Source organism: Amblyomma maculatum, unplaced genomic scaffold (genome assembly GCF_055883805.1).
Source record: "Amblyomma maculatum isolate TAMU_Amacu unplaced genomic scaffold, ASM5588380v1 scaffold_14, whole genome shotgun sequence".
In the NCBI taxonomy this organism is placed as follows: Eukaryota; Metazoa; Arthropoda; class Arachnida; order Ixodida; family Ixodidae; genus Amblyomma; species Amblyomma maculatum.
In genome coordinates this window covers 465,032-482,015 of record NW_028146739.1, presented here as the reverse complement: position 1 = coordinate 482,015, position 16,984 = coordinate 465,032, and the positions used below count along the sequence as shown (strand labels likewise).

The window sequence follows — 16,984 nt, the reverse complement described above, 5'->3', positions numbered from 1 at the left end:
CAGAATACAAAGCAGCTTAGAACTGACCAATCTAAACTGGAAAAAGGCAGAAAAAAGTATTCCTAAAAACACATCTACAGGAAAGATGGAATTCCGATCAAGCTGATTAATGAACTCGGTCCAAAAAGTAAGGAAACGTTGTTAAAAGCTCTGGAAACAGTCATAACGAATAAGCAAATTCCAGACAGCTGGCGGCAGAGTAAAATGAATTTGATTTATAAAGGGAAAGGAGACAGGATGCACATAAAATCCTACAGGCCGATTACCATAACATCTGTTATGTACAGGTTAGCCATCATCATCATCATCATCATCAGCCTGATTATACCCACTGCAGGGCGAAGGCCTCTCCCATATTTCTACACTTACCCCGGTTCTGTGCTAGCTGCATCCACTTGACCCCTGCAAACTTCTTAATCTCATCCGCCCACCTAACTTTCTGCCTCCCCCTGCTACGCTTTCCTTCCCTTGGAATCCAGTTTGTCAGGTTAGCCATGCAGGCGGTGAAATTAAAGGTGCAAGCATGGGTTGAAAGTAACAAGATACTCTGAGAACTTCAGAACGGCTTTAGAAATGGTAGGTGCTTAGATGATAGCCTGTTCGTGCTTACCCAATGAATCGAAATATCTAGAGTGGAAAATAGACCTTTGTATTTGGCCTTCCTGGACATGAACGGGCATACGACAACGTAAGCAGTGAACTCCTGTGGAACATATTAAAAGAAAAAGGTATCGGTTATGAGATAATAGAGTTCCTACAGGAAATATACCGGGATAACAAAGTAGAAATTACGTGGGAAGGGATAAGATGTACGAAGGATGTCAAAGTATGCAAAGGATTAAGACAAGGCTGTCCTCTATCACCGGTGCTGTTCATGCTTTATATGATAAACCTGGAACGGAGGATACAAGACAGTAACCTAGGTTTTAACCTGTCATATAGATTAGGTGTAAAGGCGGTAGAGCAGCGCCTCCCCGGTTTGATGTATGCAGACGATATTGTGCTGCTAGCTGAGAGTCTGGAAGAATTGCAAACTCTAGTTAAGTATTGCGGAGACGAAGGGGACGCTCTAGGCTTCAGTTTCAGCGCAGTTAAGTCGGGTCTGATGATTTTCAACGGCTCAACTGGTCAGGGTCTTAAAATACAAGGCCTTGAAATACCTAGAGTAGCAGAATATAAATATTTGGGGGTATGGGTAAAGGAAGGATTGGCATACATTGGAAAGCATGAGCAATCACTTAAGGCCAAAGGGAGAAGGAATGCCGGGATAATGAAGCATAAGGCATTGTGGGGATACAATAGGTATGAGGTTTTGAGGGGTCTTTGGAAAGGAATTATGGTGCCCGGACTTACTTTCGGAAATGCGGTTTTGTGCCTAAAATCAGAGGTACAGTCGTCATTAGAAATAAATCAGAGATCCGTTGGACGATTAGCACTAGGTGCCCATGGCAAAACCACAAATGAGGCGGTACAGGGAGATATGGGCTGGGCATCTTTCGAAGTACGGGAAGCTCAGAGTAAAATATTATATGAGGAACGCCTGAGGAAATTGGACAGTAACAGATGGGCAGCTAAAGTATTTAAATACCTATACTTAAAAAGCGTTGACTCACAATGCAGGAAAAGAACTAGGAAACTAACTAGTAAGTATGCTAGTCACAAGGACGGAGAAATAAAGAGCATTAAGCAGCAGGTGAAAAACACAGAAGGTAAAAATTGGATAAATTCGATGGAAAAGAAACAGAGTGTGGAATTATACCGAAAGTGGAAAATGCAGATCAGGAAGGTAGATTTCTTTGATAACTCAAGAGGCAGTGCCCTACTTTTTGAAGCTAGATTAGGGTGCCTTAGAACACGCAGCTACAAAAAGAAATTTAACAATGGGGATGACGCATGTGCTGTATGTGGAAACTCCAGTGAAACAATTGACCATATTATACTCAAATGTAATGGTATTCCAGTAATATGCGTTGTGGGGCTAGTTGGTTCATACTCAGATGGGTTTTATGCGCACAAAAAGACGACACAAAAAGACAAGGGAGACAGGATGCGCTGCACATAAAACCTATCTGTGAAATGTAATGGTATCCATCCGGAAGTTGATGCAGGTGCAATCACTGTTCCTGAAGCTCTGGGGTTTAGAGATAACAGTGGCCGGGTGAATAAACCCGCGGTGGAAACTAGCAAAAAACGACTGGAAGATTGGTGGCTTAAAAGCAGAGAAGTGACATAATGTTAGTAATGTAGGAACAAAAATTTAATAAATAGAATGATGGTTTAGTTAACCATCCTAAATCAATAATTAAGATATAGGGAGAAAAATGAGCATGATAGCTACTGCTACCACCCCGTTTCAAAGAGGAAGCTCCTATATTCCATCCATCCATTCGATCCATCCATCGATCTGATATACCGCCAATAATCCATTATTATATCTGGTTTGTTTTTATTTAGGGGCAGTGGTACAACTGTTAAATCCCAAGAATTTGATCGTTATAAGCGAGTATCATTATATCTGATATCGTTATAAATGGACTGCACGACTACACCTACAATTGCAAGTTCATCCTTTCCTGCCCGGATAGTAAACACCTCATGCCCAGCCATCGTCATTCGACCAGTCCCATGCAGCCTCTTCCTTGCCTCAAATCTAGGTCTTTCGAACGAGTCAGCGTTGGCCTCTACAGCCCACTTCCCTACATTATAGCTGGAAACCACTGGGTCATTGTAGCAGTGGATCATCTTTCCGGTACATCAAAACTGCCACCCTACCTGCCAACATTAATAGATGAGTTGCCAAACTCTCTGGTATTCTCTATGCTGCTGAAGTGGCAGCTTTAACGTGAGGTGGCGCTGCCATCAAACCAGGCTCCAGGTCACCGCTGAAGCACAAGCAGACGCTGTAGGCCCGGCCGTCCAGAGGAGCATGTAGCCTTCGGAAATGTTAACTAGCATCCCAAATGCCGCATTTGCAGTCATTTACGCTCAAGGAACAAGTCAAATCTGAATCCTGTGTGGTGAGCATGCTACAAAATTTTGCTGGAGCAACTCGAGTGATGCAAGCGATTGCTGCTGAGAAATGACTTTTTAAAGAACTTGGCTATACGAACTTCCACCCAAAGCAGCGCATCTGCACTAAAGGTGGAGATGAAATCATCGCAACATTCACCGCAAGGCCACTAATAAGCTTATTTCAGTGTCTAAACCACCACATATATGTGTTTAACGACACATTATCGACACTTTCACAATGCAAAGGGCCGAATTTGCGAGAATCGAAAGTGGACCACAAGTAACTATACCTGTGGTGTGGTTTTCTGGAATAAGTGGATTTTACGCACAGCATTAATTCCGTCAATGACCATGTAGTGACTTCTATCCGCGCGGTATGCGCAAGCTGGGCTGCAAAAGGCGACGAACTCCATCAGCTTCATGAGTGTTCTGTTTCTTCACACAGGAGAAGAGGGAGCATAAAAAAGAAGTCCGACACAACAGCTCAATACAGTAAAGTTGTCCTTTTGTTTTGGTATTCACAACTCTCGGTTTATCACCCCGACCTACAGCAGCATCGCAAACACTTATTTTGTCATCATTAACGCAGTGCGCTACTGCTAGACACACAAGAGATAATTATGTATTCACAGCACCTTTTGCACTTTATCCTGAATGCCCACATTATAGCAGGCGAGCCTTAATTATTTCTTGCCTCACATTGCTCCTGTCAGCCAGAAATCTTGTGTAACAATGCATTCGCTTTACCAAGTAAAACTTCCTCACTTGCATTGTAAAAGTGCAGGTTACATCCTATACGTGGTAGATTCCTGCTCAAAAGCTGATCCGCAATCGAACAGATTTCCAGACGTTTTCTGTAGTTTGTAGGGTAGTGACTGATTCAATGCCATTCAGTAGCTCAGTAAAAGGTGCTTGAGTGCTCCAGGAACATTTAAATGAGAGTTTTGCAGTTACAAGACAATGACACACTTATTTATATATTTAGTACTTTCTGCTCCATTCTAAGCAGAAAATATGCCACAAAGCTGTTTTTGCCTTCATCTTAATCTTTCGCCAGCGTGGGTAAGAAACATCGTCCAAGTTCTTTAACGTGGGCCCGCCATCCGTCACAGGCACGTCCAAGTTCAAGGCTGCTTCTTGAAAGTTGTAGTCTGGATTCACTTTGTTTTTCTTCTCTGACACAGTTTTTGCTTCTTTGTAGGCAGCTTCGATAGGTAGGAAGGCAGGTTAGGGAAAGCCTTCGTTACGCATCCTTCAGCGAAGGTCCATTTACACCTAGGGGGGAGTTAGTTTGCAGAGCGCAATAACTTCACCAGATGGAAGAACTGGAAGTGGCCATGGAAAAGCCCTAACGGGGAGACTAAAAATGAAATTGACATTATACTGTTCCACCCCCGCCAATATGCAAGATGTAGAGGTAATCGGGAAGGTGCGATGCAGTGACCACAGGATGGTAAAGTCTCAAATTAGCCTAAATCTGAAAAGGGATCGAAATAGATTAGTAAAAAAGAGTTCACTGAATTCGCAGTGAGGGGGAGGGCATAAGAATTCAGGATCTCGCTGCAGAATAGATTTTAACGACATTAACCTAGAAGCAATGAACAATAATTTCAGAGATATTTTTTCTGAGTGCACTGTTGATGTAGGCGGTAGGATAGTTAGAGAGGATACCGGTAAGCTGTCTAAGGAGACGAAGGATTTGATTAAGAAACACTAAAGTATGAAAGTTTCCAATTCAACAGACCAGATGGAATCGACAGAGATATCAAAGCTAATCAATAAGCGCAATGTGGCCGATATAAGGAAGTATAACATGGAGAAAATTGAGCATGCTGTAAAGAATGGGGGAAGCCTTAAAGCGATGAAGAAGAAATTGGGCATAGGCAAAAATCAGATGTATGCGCTAAGGGACAAGGCGGGCAATGTCATCTCGAATATGGGCAAGATAGTCAAAGTAGCCGAGGAGTTCTATACTGATCTCTACAGCAGCCAACGAAGTCACGACAATAATGCGATTGGCGGTAGGGAAATGCAGTCAGACTTTCCGCCAGTGACGAAGGATGAAGTTAAGAAAGCATTAGAAACTATGAAAAGGAGGAAAGCAGCTGGAGGGGATCAGGTAACTATAGATTTGTTGAAGGACGGGGGGGATATTGTGCTAGAAAAACTGGCCACCCTGTATACGCAATGTCTGGTGTCATTGACGATACCGGAACCATGGAAGAACGCAAACATTATCTTAATTTATAAGAAAGGGGACGCTAAGGACTTGAAAAATTACAGACCAATCAGCTTACTGTCTGTTACGTATAAGGTATTTACCAAAGTAATTGCTAACAGAATCAGGGCAACTTTAGACTGCAACCAAGCAAAAGATCAAGCAGGTTTTCGGAAAGGATACTCTACTATTGATCATAATCATACTGTCATCATCATCAGCCTGACTATACCCACTGCAGGGCGAAGGCCTCTCCCATATTTCTCCACTTAACCCGGTTCTGTGCTAGCTGCATCCACTTGACCCTTGCGAACTTCTTAACCTCATCCGCCCACCTAACTTTCTGCCGCCCCCTGCTACGCTTTCCTTCCCTTGGAATCCAGTTTGTTACCCTAAGCGACCATCGGTTATCCTCTCTTCGCACTACATGTCCTGCCCATGTCCATTTCTTCTTCTTAATTTCTACTAGAATGTCGGTAACTTGAGTTATTTCTCTGACCCACTCTGCACTCTTCCTATCTCCTAATGTTACCCCTACCATTTTTCGTTCCATAGCCCTCTGGGTTGTCCTCAACTGAAGTAGAACTAGCCTCCACTTTTCAGCCCTTATAGGTGAGTACAGGTAAGATGCAACTGTTGTATACTTTCCTCTTGAGCGATACCGGTAAGTTATAATCTGCGAGTGCTTGCCAAATGCGCTCCATCCCAATCTTAGTTAGCACAGCAACCATAGTTCTGCATAAAGAAAGTAACAAAATTCCTGTAAAGGATAAGAAAAGAATAAGAAAGGTGTTAGGCAAGGAGACACAATCTCCTCAGTACTATTAACAGCTTGCTTAGAAGTATTCAGAGATTTGGAATGTGAGCAGTTAAGGATAAGAGTAGGTGGAGAATACCTCAGTAATCTGCGATTTGCTGATAACATTGCCTTGCTAAGTAACTCGGGGCATGAACTGCAAATAACGATTGATGACCTAGACAGGAAAAGTAAAAAGGTAGGCTTGAAAATCAATATGTAGAAGACTAAGGTAATGTTCAATAGCCTAGGGAAGGAACAGCAGTTTACGTTAGGTAGCGAAGCACTGGAAGTAGTAGGTGAATGTCTATTTAGGACAAGTAGTAACTGCAGATCCGGACCATGAAAGAGAATAACAAGGAGAATAGGACTGGGATGGAGCGCATTTGGCAAGCACTCGCAGATTATGACTAGCAGCTTACCGGTATCGCTCAAGAGGAAAGTATACAACAGTTGCATCTTACCTGTACTCACCTATGGGGCTGAAACGTGGAGGCCAACCAAGAGGGTTCTACTTAAGTTGAGGACTACGCAGAGGGCTACGGAACGAAAAATGGCAGGGATAACGTTAAGAGATAGGAAATGTGCAGAGTGGGTCAGAGAAATAACTCCAGTCACTGACATTCTGGTGGAAATCAAGAAGAAATGGGCATGGACATGTAGCGTGAAGAAAGGATAACCGATGGTCACTTAGGGCAAGAAACTGGATTCTAAAGGGAGGAAAGCGTAGCAGAAAATTAGGTGGGCGGATGAAGTTAAGAAGTTTGCAGGGGTTAAGTAGATGCAGCTCGTACAGGACCATGTTAATTGGAGGAATATGGGAGAGGAATATGACTATACCCTCCAGTGGGTATAGTCAGGCTGAGGATGATGATGATGATATCTTCGTGAAAATGAAGGTCGCACACACGTGACTTGACAGAAAGCTTTTGTGTCAACACATAGTCAAGAAGTTTACCCCAAGGAGCAGTCCTCTCACCGTTATTGTTCGATATACTAATGCGTGGCATTCCTATTCACCTGGCCATCAAAGTTTATGTGTATGCAGACGATATTGCCTTTTTCCTTCTGCCACAAATATTCACAACCTATATCATTTGTTGAAAGATTATCTAAATGCTCTGGAAGTCTGGCTGGACAGCCTAAGGCTAACTTTAAATGTCCACAAATGTGCCGTCCTAGCATTTCCTTGTCTTATCATTCTGTCCTAATACCGCAGGTTGATTCTATTAAATACTTGGGTATATTATACGACCCACAGTTAGACTGGAGGCCTAAAATTAGAAGCCTGGTGCTTAAAGGTGAACGTGCCCTTGGCCGGTTTATAAGAATCAGCAACAAGAAATATGGTATGCGTCGGGACACTCTGCTCTTGCTTTATAAGACCTATGTACGACCAATACTTGAATTTGGCTCCGTTCTCTTTTCTGGGTGCCCAAGGTACAAGCTTGAACCCCCTGTTTGTTTTGGAATGACGAGCTCTGCACCTTTGTTTAGGTCTGCCCAAATCAGTGGCCAATGCATTGCTTTTGTGGACCTCTTGTTCCATGCATACCTAACACTGTTTACTCTACTTTAGCACGATTTCAAAATTTCCAACGTCTTCATCATTTTAGTACCAAGCCTCTCCTTTCTGCGCCAGAATACCAACACCTCAGATGGCCTTGGCTTGGCCACATGTGTGTTTCAAGGCTATGTGAAGTGTCTATGACTCTCTTGCGCTGCATATTACCGAAACTAAATCTGTATTTATATTGTTCGAGGCTACTAACCTCTGTGAGTCTTGCAAAGAAATTGAATCCATAGATCATTTTTTCCTCTTCTGCCGGAGGTTTGCATCTCTCTGCAAAATTTACTTATCCACTCCCCTTTCGAGATTAGGCCTTCCACTAACATTTCAGTTCTCCTCTCCTTCGGGGCAAGCTTCAATGGATATGCCTTAAAACCAGTGTGCGACTTTATTCATGAGTAAATAATTTCAACAGGTGTATTGCTATGCTAGGTATGAGTTTTTGTTTCCTTTTTATTTTTCCAAATTCTAGTTAAACGTCTGTATTTATCTGAATACTCCAGTCCTTGAACATTTATATTTACAATGCAGCCTGGCCAATCCCTCGCCGTGGGTATGTGCCATTTTGTCTGAGGTCATCATCATCATCGTAAACACGTGAAATCGTGCGATCCCGTGTCGCACAGAGGACTGCATCATACGGAGCCGAGAGCAAATGTCTCACAGTCTTGTTGCTCCTGTAACCGCTCACGCAGCCTAAAATGCAGCACATCGGCATGTATTTATACAGTAAAACCTCGTTTATCCGGATCTCATTAACTCAGAAATTCGGTTAACTCTGACTCGCTGCGCGGTCCAGGCAAGTTCAATGGTGGCAGACGCTCATCATCTCGGAGGCATCCGCACATTGGTTAACACGGAGAACTCCGAGGATGAGGGCTACCGACTTTCCTGCGTTACCGTGTGATACAGCATGGATGGGCATCCACAGCGGGCAGGCAACAGGAGAGAGAGAGTAAACTTTAATTGGTTAACGGAATAGCGTGGGTGGTTTCCTCAGTCCAGGATTAAATTGGCTTGGGCTGCCTCCCGGGCCCTGGTGAGCAGGCTTCGCTGCTCAGAGAGACCCGTGTGGGCCAGCTCTGCCTCCCACTCCGCTTAGTTGAGTGCTCAAGCTTTATATTTCTCTAACTGCTCTTTGCAGTTCCATATCATGTGAAGGATGTCCGAGACTTCACCGTATGCAGTGCATGTGATATTTTTGAATTTTTCAGAGATTTTGTGGTACTTTGCTAGGTTTGGGAATCTCCTAGCCTGTGTGTTCCTCCAGATTACTGCCTCCTGTCTGCTGAAGTCTCTATGTTGTTCTGCGTATCGTTTTCTTTCTAATTTGAAGTATTTTATTAGTTCCCCATATATGAGAGGGGTTGAAGGCTCTGGGGCAGCTGACACAGGTGCCCGGTAAGTATGCCCTTGGGCTATCCAGTCGGCAGCCTCGTTGCTGTCGATTCCCTCGTGTGCCGGTATCCATATGATTGTGTGCTTCATGTTGCCCGTCTTTTTCCTGCTCCATTATTCGGTGTGCCTGTTTGCATACGCGCCCCAGGAGGAAGGCACGACAGGCCTTTTGGGATCGCTGAGTATATGTGTTTTCTACCTTGGCTGCTGGCGTGTTTAACTGCAAGAGTGATTGCAACTTCCTCTGCATCTTCTATGTAGTTGATCGATGAGCTGGTCACCTCTCTTCCGGTGTGGTCAACTGTGGTGGCTACCGCCGCTTTTCTCCCCGGATGGCGTTTACACAGAGTATGTCGCTATTGTTTCTGACGACGTTGTTTTGTGTGTGGCGACTTCTCGCTTTTCGTCTTTCGCTGTTATGTAGGGGTTCTGGTAGACACCTACTGAACATCATGGGACGACCCATCGACAAGGAAACTAACCCCCCAAGAGAAACACTCACTCCCGAAAGCAGAGCTGAATACCAGGCAATGGGAAAGCTACGCGAGGCGAGTTGGTTTGCGTGTTGCTCGGCAAAAGTGATAACAGCAGCAAAAAAGAAAAGAAAAAAGATGAAGAGCACGAAATGTGGATCATGGGAGCAGTGGTGGTGCCGGTGATTCAAAGGGAGATCATCATCTTCGTTAGAACTGTTTATTTTGCTGTCAAATGACTGCGCGCCAGATTTGTTTCTTCTGATTATTTGTGTCCTTTGTGATGCAAATCATAAAAATAAGCGCCCATTGCTCTGTTCAACTGTGTCTGGGGCCTGTTGCCACTGCCCTTGCGCTACACAACGATGGCGACTGCCACTCCAGTGAAGCGACGTTCCTGTTGCTGGCATGCTGACCGATGACGACATGTTATCGGAACTTCTCGATGAAGACGGAAATTGTTCCGGCGATGAAAGTCATGAGCGGCCGCGATGTAGCACTGTGCAAGAGGCCGCCCAGGCTCTTGCTGTACCGGGGGAATTTTGTGTTGGATCACGCGACAATGGGCGTGCGCAGCCACAATTTGATGGGAGTGAAAAAAAATTATGGCTCAAATTTTGATGAAGAAACAAAAAAAAATAATGCAGCTTTTCATGAAATAAAGATATATGTATGCCTAGTACATTTTTTTTGTTGTTTTCATGGTAAATTCGATAAGCCGGAATTTGGTTAATTCGGACATTTTTGCCGCTTCCTTGCGATCCGGATTAACGAGGTTTTACTGTACAATGATCACTGCAGCAACTGCGTCACTGCACTCCATGCTGCACACTCTGTACGATTCCAACCACGGATCGGACCGGCTAAATCCTGGTACACCACTCAAAGCAGCCACTAGTGGCGGCGTGACAAAACAGCTCTCAGTTTGGCAATTGACCCTATTTCTATTAACGTTGCTGTCTTTGTACACGATGGTACAAAGTACGAACATGGCTCAGCGTAGCTGCACTTCGCTGAGCGCATTCATCGCGGCCGCGCATCGAAACAAAGTTGGGCAGTGCTTCATGTCGTCTGCTACAACGCTGAAGCGCACCGTGCTTTCTTTACTGGAAAGAGAATACAACTGTGTGCTGGTGGGGGCTAAACGCGTCGAGATGGCGCTATTGCACTTGGTTCACTGCAGCGTTCAAACATGTTGAAGGTTATCAACTGGCGGGCCATGCTAGCTTGGGCACGGCAGCTGCAAGTAAGTTCCGAGCTAAGCGGCTGGTCTGTCCTAGGGAGTGATTCTCGGATGATCTCGATCCATTCGCATTCTTTGTTTGCCATCTAACAATTATGCTGTCTCAGTGAAAAGGCCCCTGTGCGCCACTTTGCTTGGATGCGCTGTTTGTACTTACAGTATACCACCATGGGAACTGCAGAGTGATCGTCATCACTATTGTGGCCCTCTGACTATGGGATACTTGCCATGTACCTATCATCTCCACAATACTTCCTTACTGGCCCAATTCTTCTGAGTCCTTATCTGAAGACACGCTAAGGAGAGCAGGCAGCTCGCCTGCTTGTTCACGGCTGTTGACCAGGGGCCTTTCTTACCACCGACACCCTTGTGTGGCTACGTGCACCTTCTGCATTACCTGGCCTCTGCTCCAAGCTGCTACCGAAATACCTACCATGTCGAGCGCACTTCACCTGTCAACTACATTGTTGAGCCCGTCGCACTCACATGATCTTCGACGACATGGGCTGAGACTGTCCATCCCTCACGCCCTACTTCGACCCACACGTTGTCCCCTTATGTTGCCAGGATGGCTCGTTCTCTTGGCCTAGCGTGCAATAAACCTCATTAAATAAGCAACAAGTGCAGTAGAGCCTTCTAGTTCCTGCACTCGAAATCATGGGCAATTAAACTTTTCTTAGAATTGCACTTTTCCTTTGTTTAGAACTAGCACACAACCGGAAATCACATTCAGCATTTTGGCAAATTCCACTTGTAAATTACGTACTGCACCTGTGGAAAGCATGCTATTGGGCATAGGCGAATTGCACGCAGCATGGAAGAGCTGGCTGTCAGCCACTTAGTGGTGGCTTCAAAGTATGTGGTTCAAAGTATAAAAGAAAGTGAAAAATTTTGCTTGCATGCAAGCAGGTTTTTTTTCTACAGGCTGAGAAAACGATGGGGTGGCAAATCTGAAGACCACGATGAAGTGGCCTGCCTGCTGCCAAGCATGAGAAAGCAATTGACTTCTTGCCTGCTTGGAGCAGTGGCCATACCTGTTGTCATGTATTGTGACTGTTCTATACCTGCCAACTGGGTGAGATAAAAAATTGGAAGATCTTTTATTTGCTGTTTAGGATGCAGTGTGCAACAAGGACTAATTGAAACACCAGCACCAACAGCATGCAGTCCTAGAGACATCTGCACGCTGCTGCCGAGTGTCTTGCTACACCTTCGCAGCCAGTCTGCACAAACTGTTCGGCGAGGCGCCACTGCCGTTTTCTCTTGGTGTCATCGGCACACCATTTTAGTTTAATGTTAAACCATTATTAGCCCCTTTATATGCAATTCTGTCCACGACTGTTGTTGGTCATGATGGCTCCGAAAGATAAGCTATCACGCCATCGTGGCGCGTAGCACAGCTCGGTAACATGAGACATGCGGCCGAGCGCAACACAGAAGGATCAGATGGCGTGATGTTTGGGCAAAGCTGCAGAAATAACTGTTCACCGCCAAGTGCACCAAGAGGCCGCCCTTTAGTCGAGGTCGAAGGCGAGGCCAGCAAACTTTTACATCTACTGCGGCTGTGCAATGCAGCCAATCACCGACGGATTTGCCGCCTGCAAGGAATAATCGACCACCACGTCGCCATTAGTCGAACCAACGCGGCCTTCTTACGCAGCCAGAGACCACTTATTAGGAGATTTAGGGTTATGATCCTGCAATCGGAAATTTCGGTCAAAATCGGAGGGGTTGGCAGGTATGCTATTCAGCAGGTTTTTTTTTTTTTTTTTTCTTTTTTTTTTTTTTTTTTTTTTTTTTTTGAGGTCAGCAAGGACAGGGTGCGTCTTTGCACAAGCGAAGGCCTTTCAATGTGTATTGTTGCGCAGGCTAGCTGTGACCAGCTGATGATGCTAGACCACTGCGCGAGGGTGATGGACACGCTGGAGCAGCAGAAGAGGAGCCTCCAGAAACGGTGAGCTGCCACTTGGCACATGCAGTTACCACTCATATACAAAGGAAGTCACATTTTGAACAGTCTGAGTGGTTCAGGCTTACAGCTTTGTCACGCATGAGAAAATTGTAAACCGATCAGTGAACCTGCCATACTTCTTACGCAGTGGAATACCGTTTTATCTTGTGTACTTGTGGCATTTTTTTTATATAATGTTGTGTATAATACAGGCTGGATTTACGCATAATTATTTTTACATTTATACGTGACGATGCATAGAGTTTATGACGAATTAGTGCAGGCATGGTGAATCTTTCGAATACATAATGCATTTAATGTAATGATGTGTGCCTGTGTGATCTGCTCAATTGCAGTAGAATCTCATTAATACCTGGTTCATACGATTTGCCACTTCATATGCTCCAAATTGTGGTTAGCAAAGTGTGCCATAAACATCACTCTATATTTTACTCATTTAATACTGAATTCCGTGCCTTCTAGGGTTAGGTTTGGGAGCCATGGTATCATCCGACAAATATAAAGCTACGACCATTGGGGATAAAACACTGGTTTATTCTGGAACAACAAAATCCTATAGAAGGTACTATATATTGATTATAGCAAAATAATTTGCAAGTATGCACTCAACTACAGTGGCTACAAGGCGGATAAGATTGCACGAAAACAACGCAATACGCAAACAATACGTAGTGCAGTACAAATGCAGGCTTCAGGAGCAGCAGCCACTCATGCCAGGTAGGCTGGCCGCTGGTGCACGTTCGTTGCAGGGCTAGGACAGACGGTACTTTCCCTGCGTGTTCTGGGATCATCACGACGGACTATAGCAGGCCGTTGCTTTGCCCATGTGATGCAGTAGTGCCCCTACGGAAAATCCCCCGTTTGCTCCGCACTTATCAAGCTTTGCTCCATCAATTACTACGCAATGGCTGGGCATGCACTGTCATGTCACACCCAAGCGCACTCCGAAATAAAAAGGAAGTATGCATGACAGGGCATCAATAAGCAGTGGGGCCCTCAATACATTCCCACATAATATGATTATCCGGTCACTACGGTGGAAATTTCGACAAACTATGGTCTTATAATTCTTATCAACTTGAAGGCCTGACCTTCTAGGAAACGGGTCCATGAGCCATGGTGTTTATGAAGCATATGCAATCTGTGACTTGGGAGATGCCATCAGTGGTTTTGTTGAAGAAGGAAGTAGAATTTTTGCGCAAACCGTCAGGACGTTAAAGACAAGGAAGAAGTTGGCTGCAGACGTACAGTGAAGGAAGATGATGTGCGGTTTCTAGTTAATATAGTTGTCAGTGCAGCGTTGTTCTTGTGTGCGTGTGTGTGCCTCTTACGCTTTGTGTTGTTACCTGCTCTGCTGCCTTCTTCCAAGAGATGTGTGACCAACTAGCTCAGCGTTAGACTCTATTAATGGTCTCGCCCGACGAGTGACAATTAGTCTTTCTTAAAAATATAGATTTATTCCGGATAAAATAAAAAGCCTTCAATAAGAAGAAAAAACATCAAGCGCCATTGTGCTGGAAACATGCTGTCAAGGACAATGGACCACCAAGGACAGGGCTTCAGCGCGGCAAGGCAAAACACACTGCGATGCGAACAGGGCCAAGGCAGCACCTTCTCATCGTCCATGCACATCCCGCTGGCTTGGCAAAAATCTCGAGCCTTGCTTATCTATACCCGCCTCTCGAATGGGCAGTTCGCTCATGCGCACTCGGGCTGCTCGAGCGCACACAGTTTGAAGGGGCTGCGGGGCGCCACAAACTGGACGTGTGCTAACAAGCGCTCGTAACATGAAAAACTGATCAGCAGCACTCACCCGGCATAGTTGTTTAGGTGCAGAGGGGCGAAGCATCAAAGAAGGCCAACGAGCCAACATACGAGACATCCGTTCCTGCGGAAACATGACTTCATAGGGAGAAACATGGCAGCGTATTTACGGTGTCTTGGGGTGAACCATTTGATAACTACAACTATTCTGTGGGATGCAGCTTGAGCAAAAATGCAGCGCCTGCATGCAGTTTGTGTAATGGGGCAAAGCATCCAGAAACACTCAAAGAGGCGATCTCTACTCATCATTGCCTTCTGGGAATTGAATTTATAAATAAATCTTTTCCACTCTAGGATAACAAAAATATGAACCAAGTTCTGCTGTTCATATTTTATGTCTGTATGCTAATTTACACTTTTATTCAGTGAAAGTCTCACTTTTAAATGCTTTTGCACCTCATTTAGCAGGTAAAATTTTCAAAATCAGGCAACTCAGACCATATGTCTTCGTGAATGATACGTTTTTTACACATTTTTTAAACCGTATCAACCAAGTTTTACTGTAAAACTTGCAATAAAACAGGTTGGTAGCAGTCGCTTGAGCACTGTATTGCTTTACTTGAAAACATCATGTGATACTAAGCTAAGATCCCCCAAGGTCCGCTGCTCGCAATGGCTTGTCCAGCAATTTGGAGCGGCACTCCACATATGACCAACGGCCGCTTTCTGTGCAGGTGACCTCCTTCTGGTTGGCATTTTCACGCACATAACTGTCAAAGTCTTGCTGGAATCTATGGTGTTGTCACATAGTCGTGACAATGCTGACGACAGCAAACAGGAGAGGCTGGTGTTGCACTCAAATCAACTTTTGGGCTGACTTGTACCCTCAAAAATACTGAGCCACTCAGTGGTGGCGATAACAGCAAGCGTGCTCGTCGGTCGAACTACGAATGCCTGTTTCAGCGCTCAATCTAAAGTTGGCAAATATGCAAAAGGGGACCAGAACAACCTGCAGCATTATGGAAACAGATGTAAATGGCTGGAAATCATTCTAGATTCATGTTGTCTTGTGCGCCAAAAAAAATGATGAAGCCACGTCAGCGGCGCCTGAGTGTGAACAGAGAGCACAGGACTTTTCTGTGCAGATTAAGCAAAGTGATAATAGTAAGGTTGAAAGTTGGGTGAGTTGAATCTGGTTCATCTTGAAGGTTCATCTTTCAATAAAAAGTTTAGTTGTGAAAAAGCGCTTGTGTTGTGTCCTTCCACTTTTGGTCCTCGTTTTTCGCGCTACCTTCAAGATGAACAAAGTGATAATGCAGCTCGCCTGCGGATGTCAGCTGTGAAATATAGAGACAACAAGGCAGTGTGTTGTTTTAATCGGAGGTAATTGTCTGGTGGCAAATTAAAAGTTTCACCTTGCGATGCACACAGGTCTCACATTATGCGTCACATTTTAGGCTTAGAGCCGCTGGGTGAATGGCACACACATGCCGAGGACAGCAAACGAAGAGACTGTTGTGGGAGTTAAATTAGCTCTTTATTGGGATCACCTGCGCCCTCAAAAGAAATAAGCAACTCGGCGATAACAGGAAGCGTGCTCATTAGTCATTGAACAAAGAATGGCTGTTGCATTTGTCAGCGCTCAATTTAAAGTGGGTGAAGGACCATCTAGATAACTCGCCGAAGGAACACGGAAACATCTTGAACGATATTATTTTACTATGATCACTCGGTAAAAATCTTGGTGTATCTCGCACTACAAGGAAAGTGATAAAGCCGTGTCGAACCCGGTTATATCGAACCCGGATATATCGAATTTTGGTTATATCGAACTTACGGAATATCCCCTTGAAAATCCCATGTAAAAGTATAGGAAAGCCGCGTCATATATCGAACTCAATTTCGCCGGTCGTTCGATATATCGAACTCCACACTACGCACTGGAAAGTGTGCCTTCTCCAAAGACGATCGCATCACCCTTGGCCTTTCGCCGCGTGACGTTTTCAAGCCACGCGCGGAAGGGATGAGAGGGGACAGTTCTGGACAGCGCCGCGCCCATTCCCCAAAGGCGCGCGCATCTGCAGTTATCGTTTTCCGCGCGCCAACACATGACGTTTGCAAGCCATGTGCGTGAGTGTGCCCATTCTTTTGCTGAGCTCTCTCCTTCAGCACGCGCTACGCATGCGCCAAGCCAGCTCAGCCCGTTTTCAGACAGACGTGGGACGCTTTCTCCAGCGTGTGTTGCGAACCCTCTGCGCGCGGCGGCTGACGTGGTTATGGCGCCTGCGGACGTTAAGAAGCGGTAGCTCTCTGTTTTTTTTTTCTTTTTTGCGAGAGTCATTCTTTCTTATCGTTGTGCTGTACGCGCGACGTAGCGTAAGATTTGGCGGCTGCGGACGTTAAGAAGCGGCAGGCTTTCTTATTTTTTTTTTTTGGGAGCCGTTTATCTTTGCATGTATGAATCAACGGAAGCACGCCGTCAGCTGCTGCGATCATGACGCCCCCCCCCCAAGCGCGGCGTGATAAATCGAACCAGGC

The 16,984-nt window shown here is 45.1% G+C and overlaps 1 protein-coding gene across 5 annotated transcripts in view; it reads left to right on the top strand.

Moving 5' to 3' along the window:
• LOC146172058 (ubiquitin carboxyl-terminal hydrolase 8-like) overlaps positions 1 to 16,984 on the top strand; it is a 469,773-nt gene that overhangs the window by 36,449 nt on the left and 416,340 nt on the right. For all 5 annotated transcript variants that reach the window (XM_084586092.1, XM_084586094.1, XM_084586091.1 and 2 more), the window contains one exon: positions 12,579 to 12,664. In XM_084586092.1, the coding sequence (XP_084442218.1) occupies positions 12,579 to 12,664 (86 nt within the window). The remainder of the gene's footprint in view (positions 1 to 12,578; positions 12,665 to 16,984) is intronic.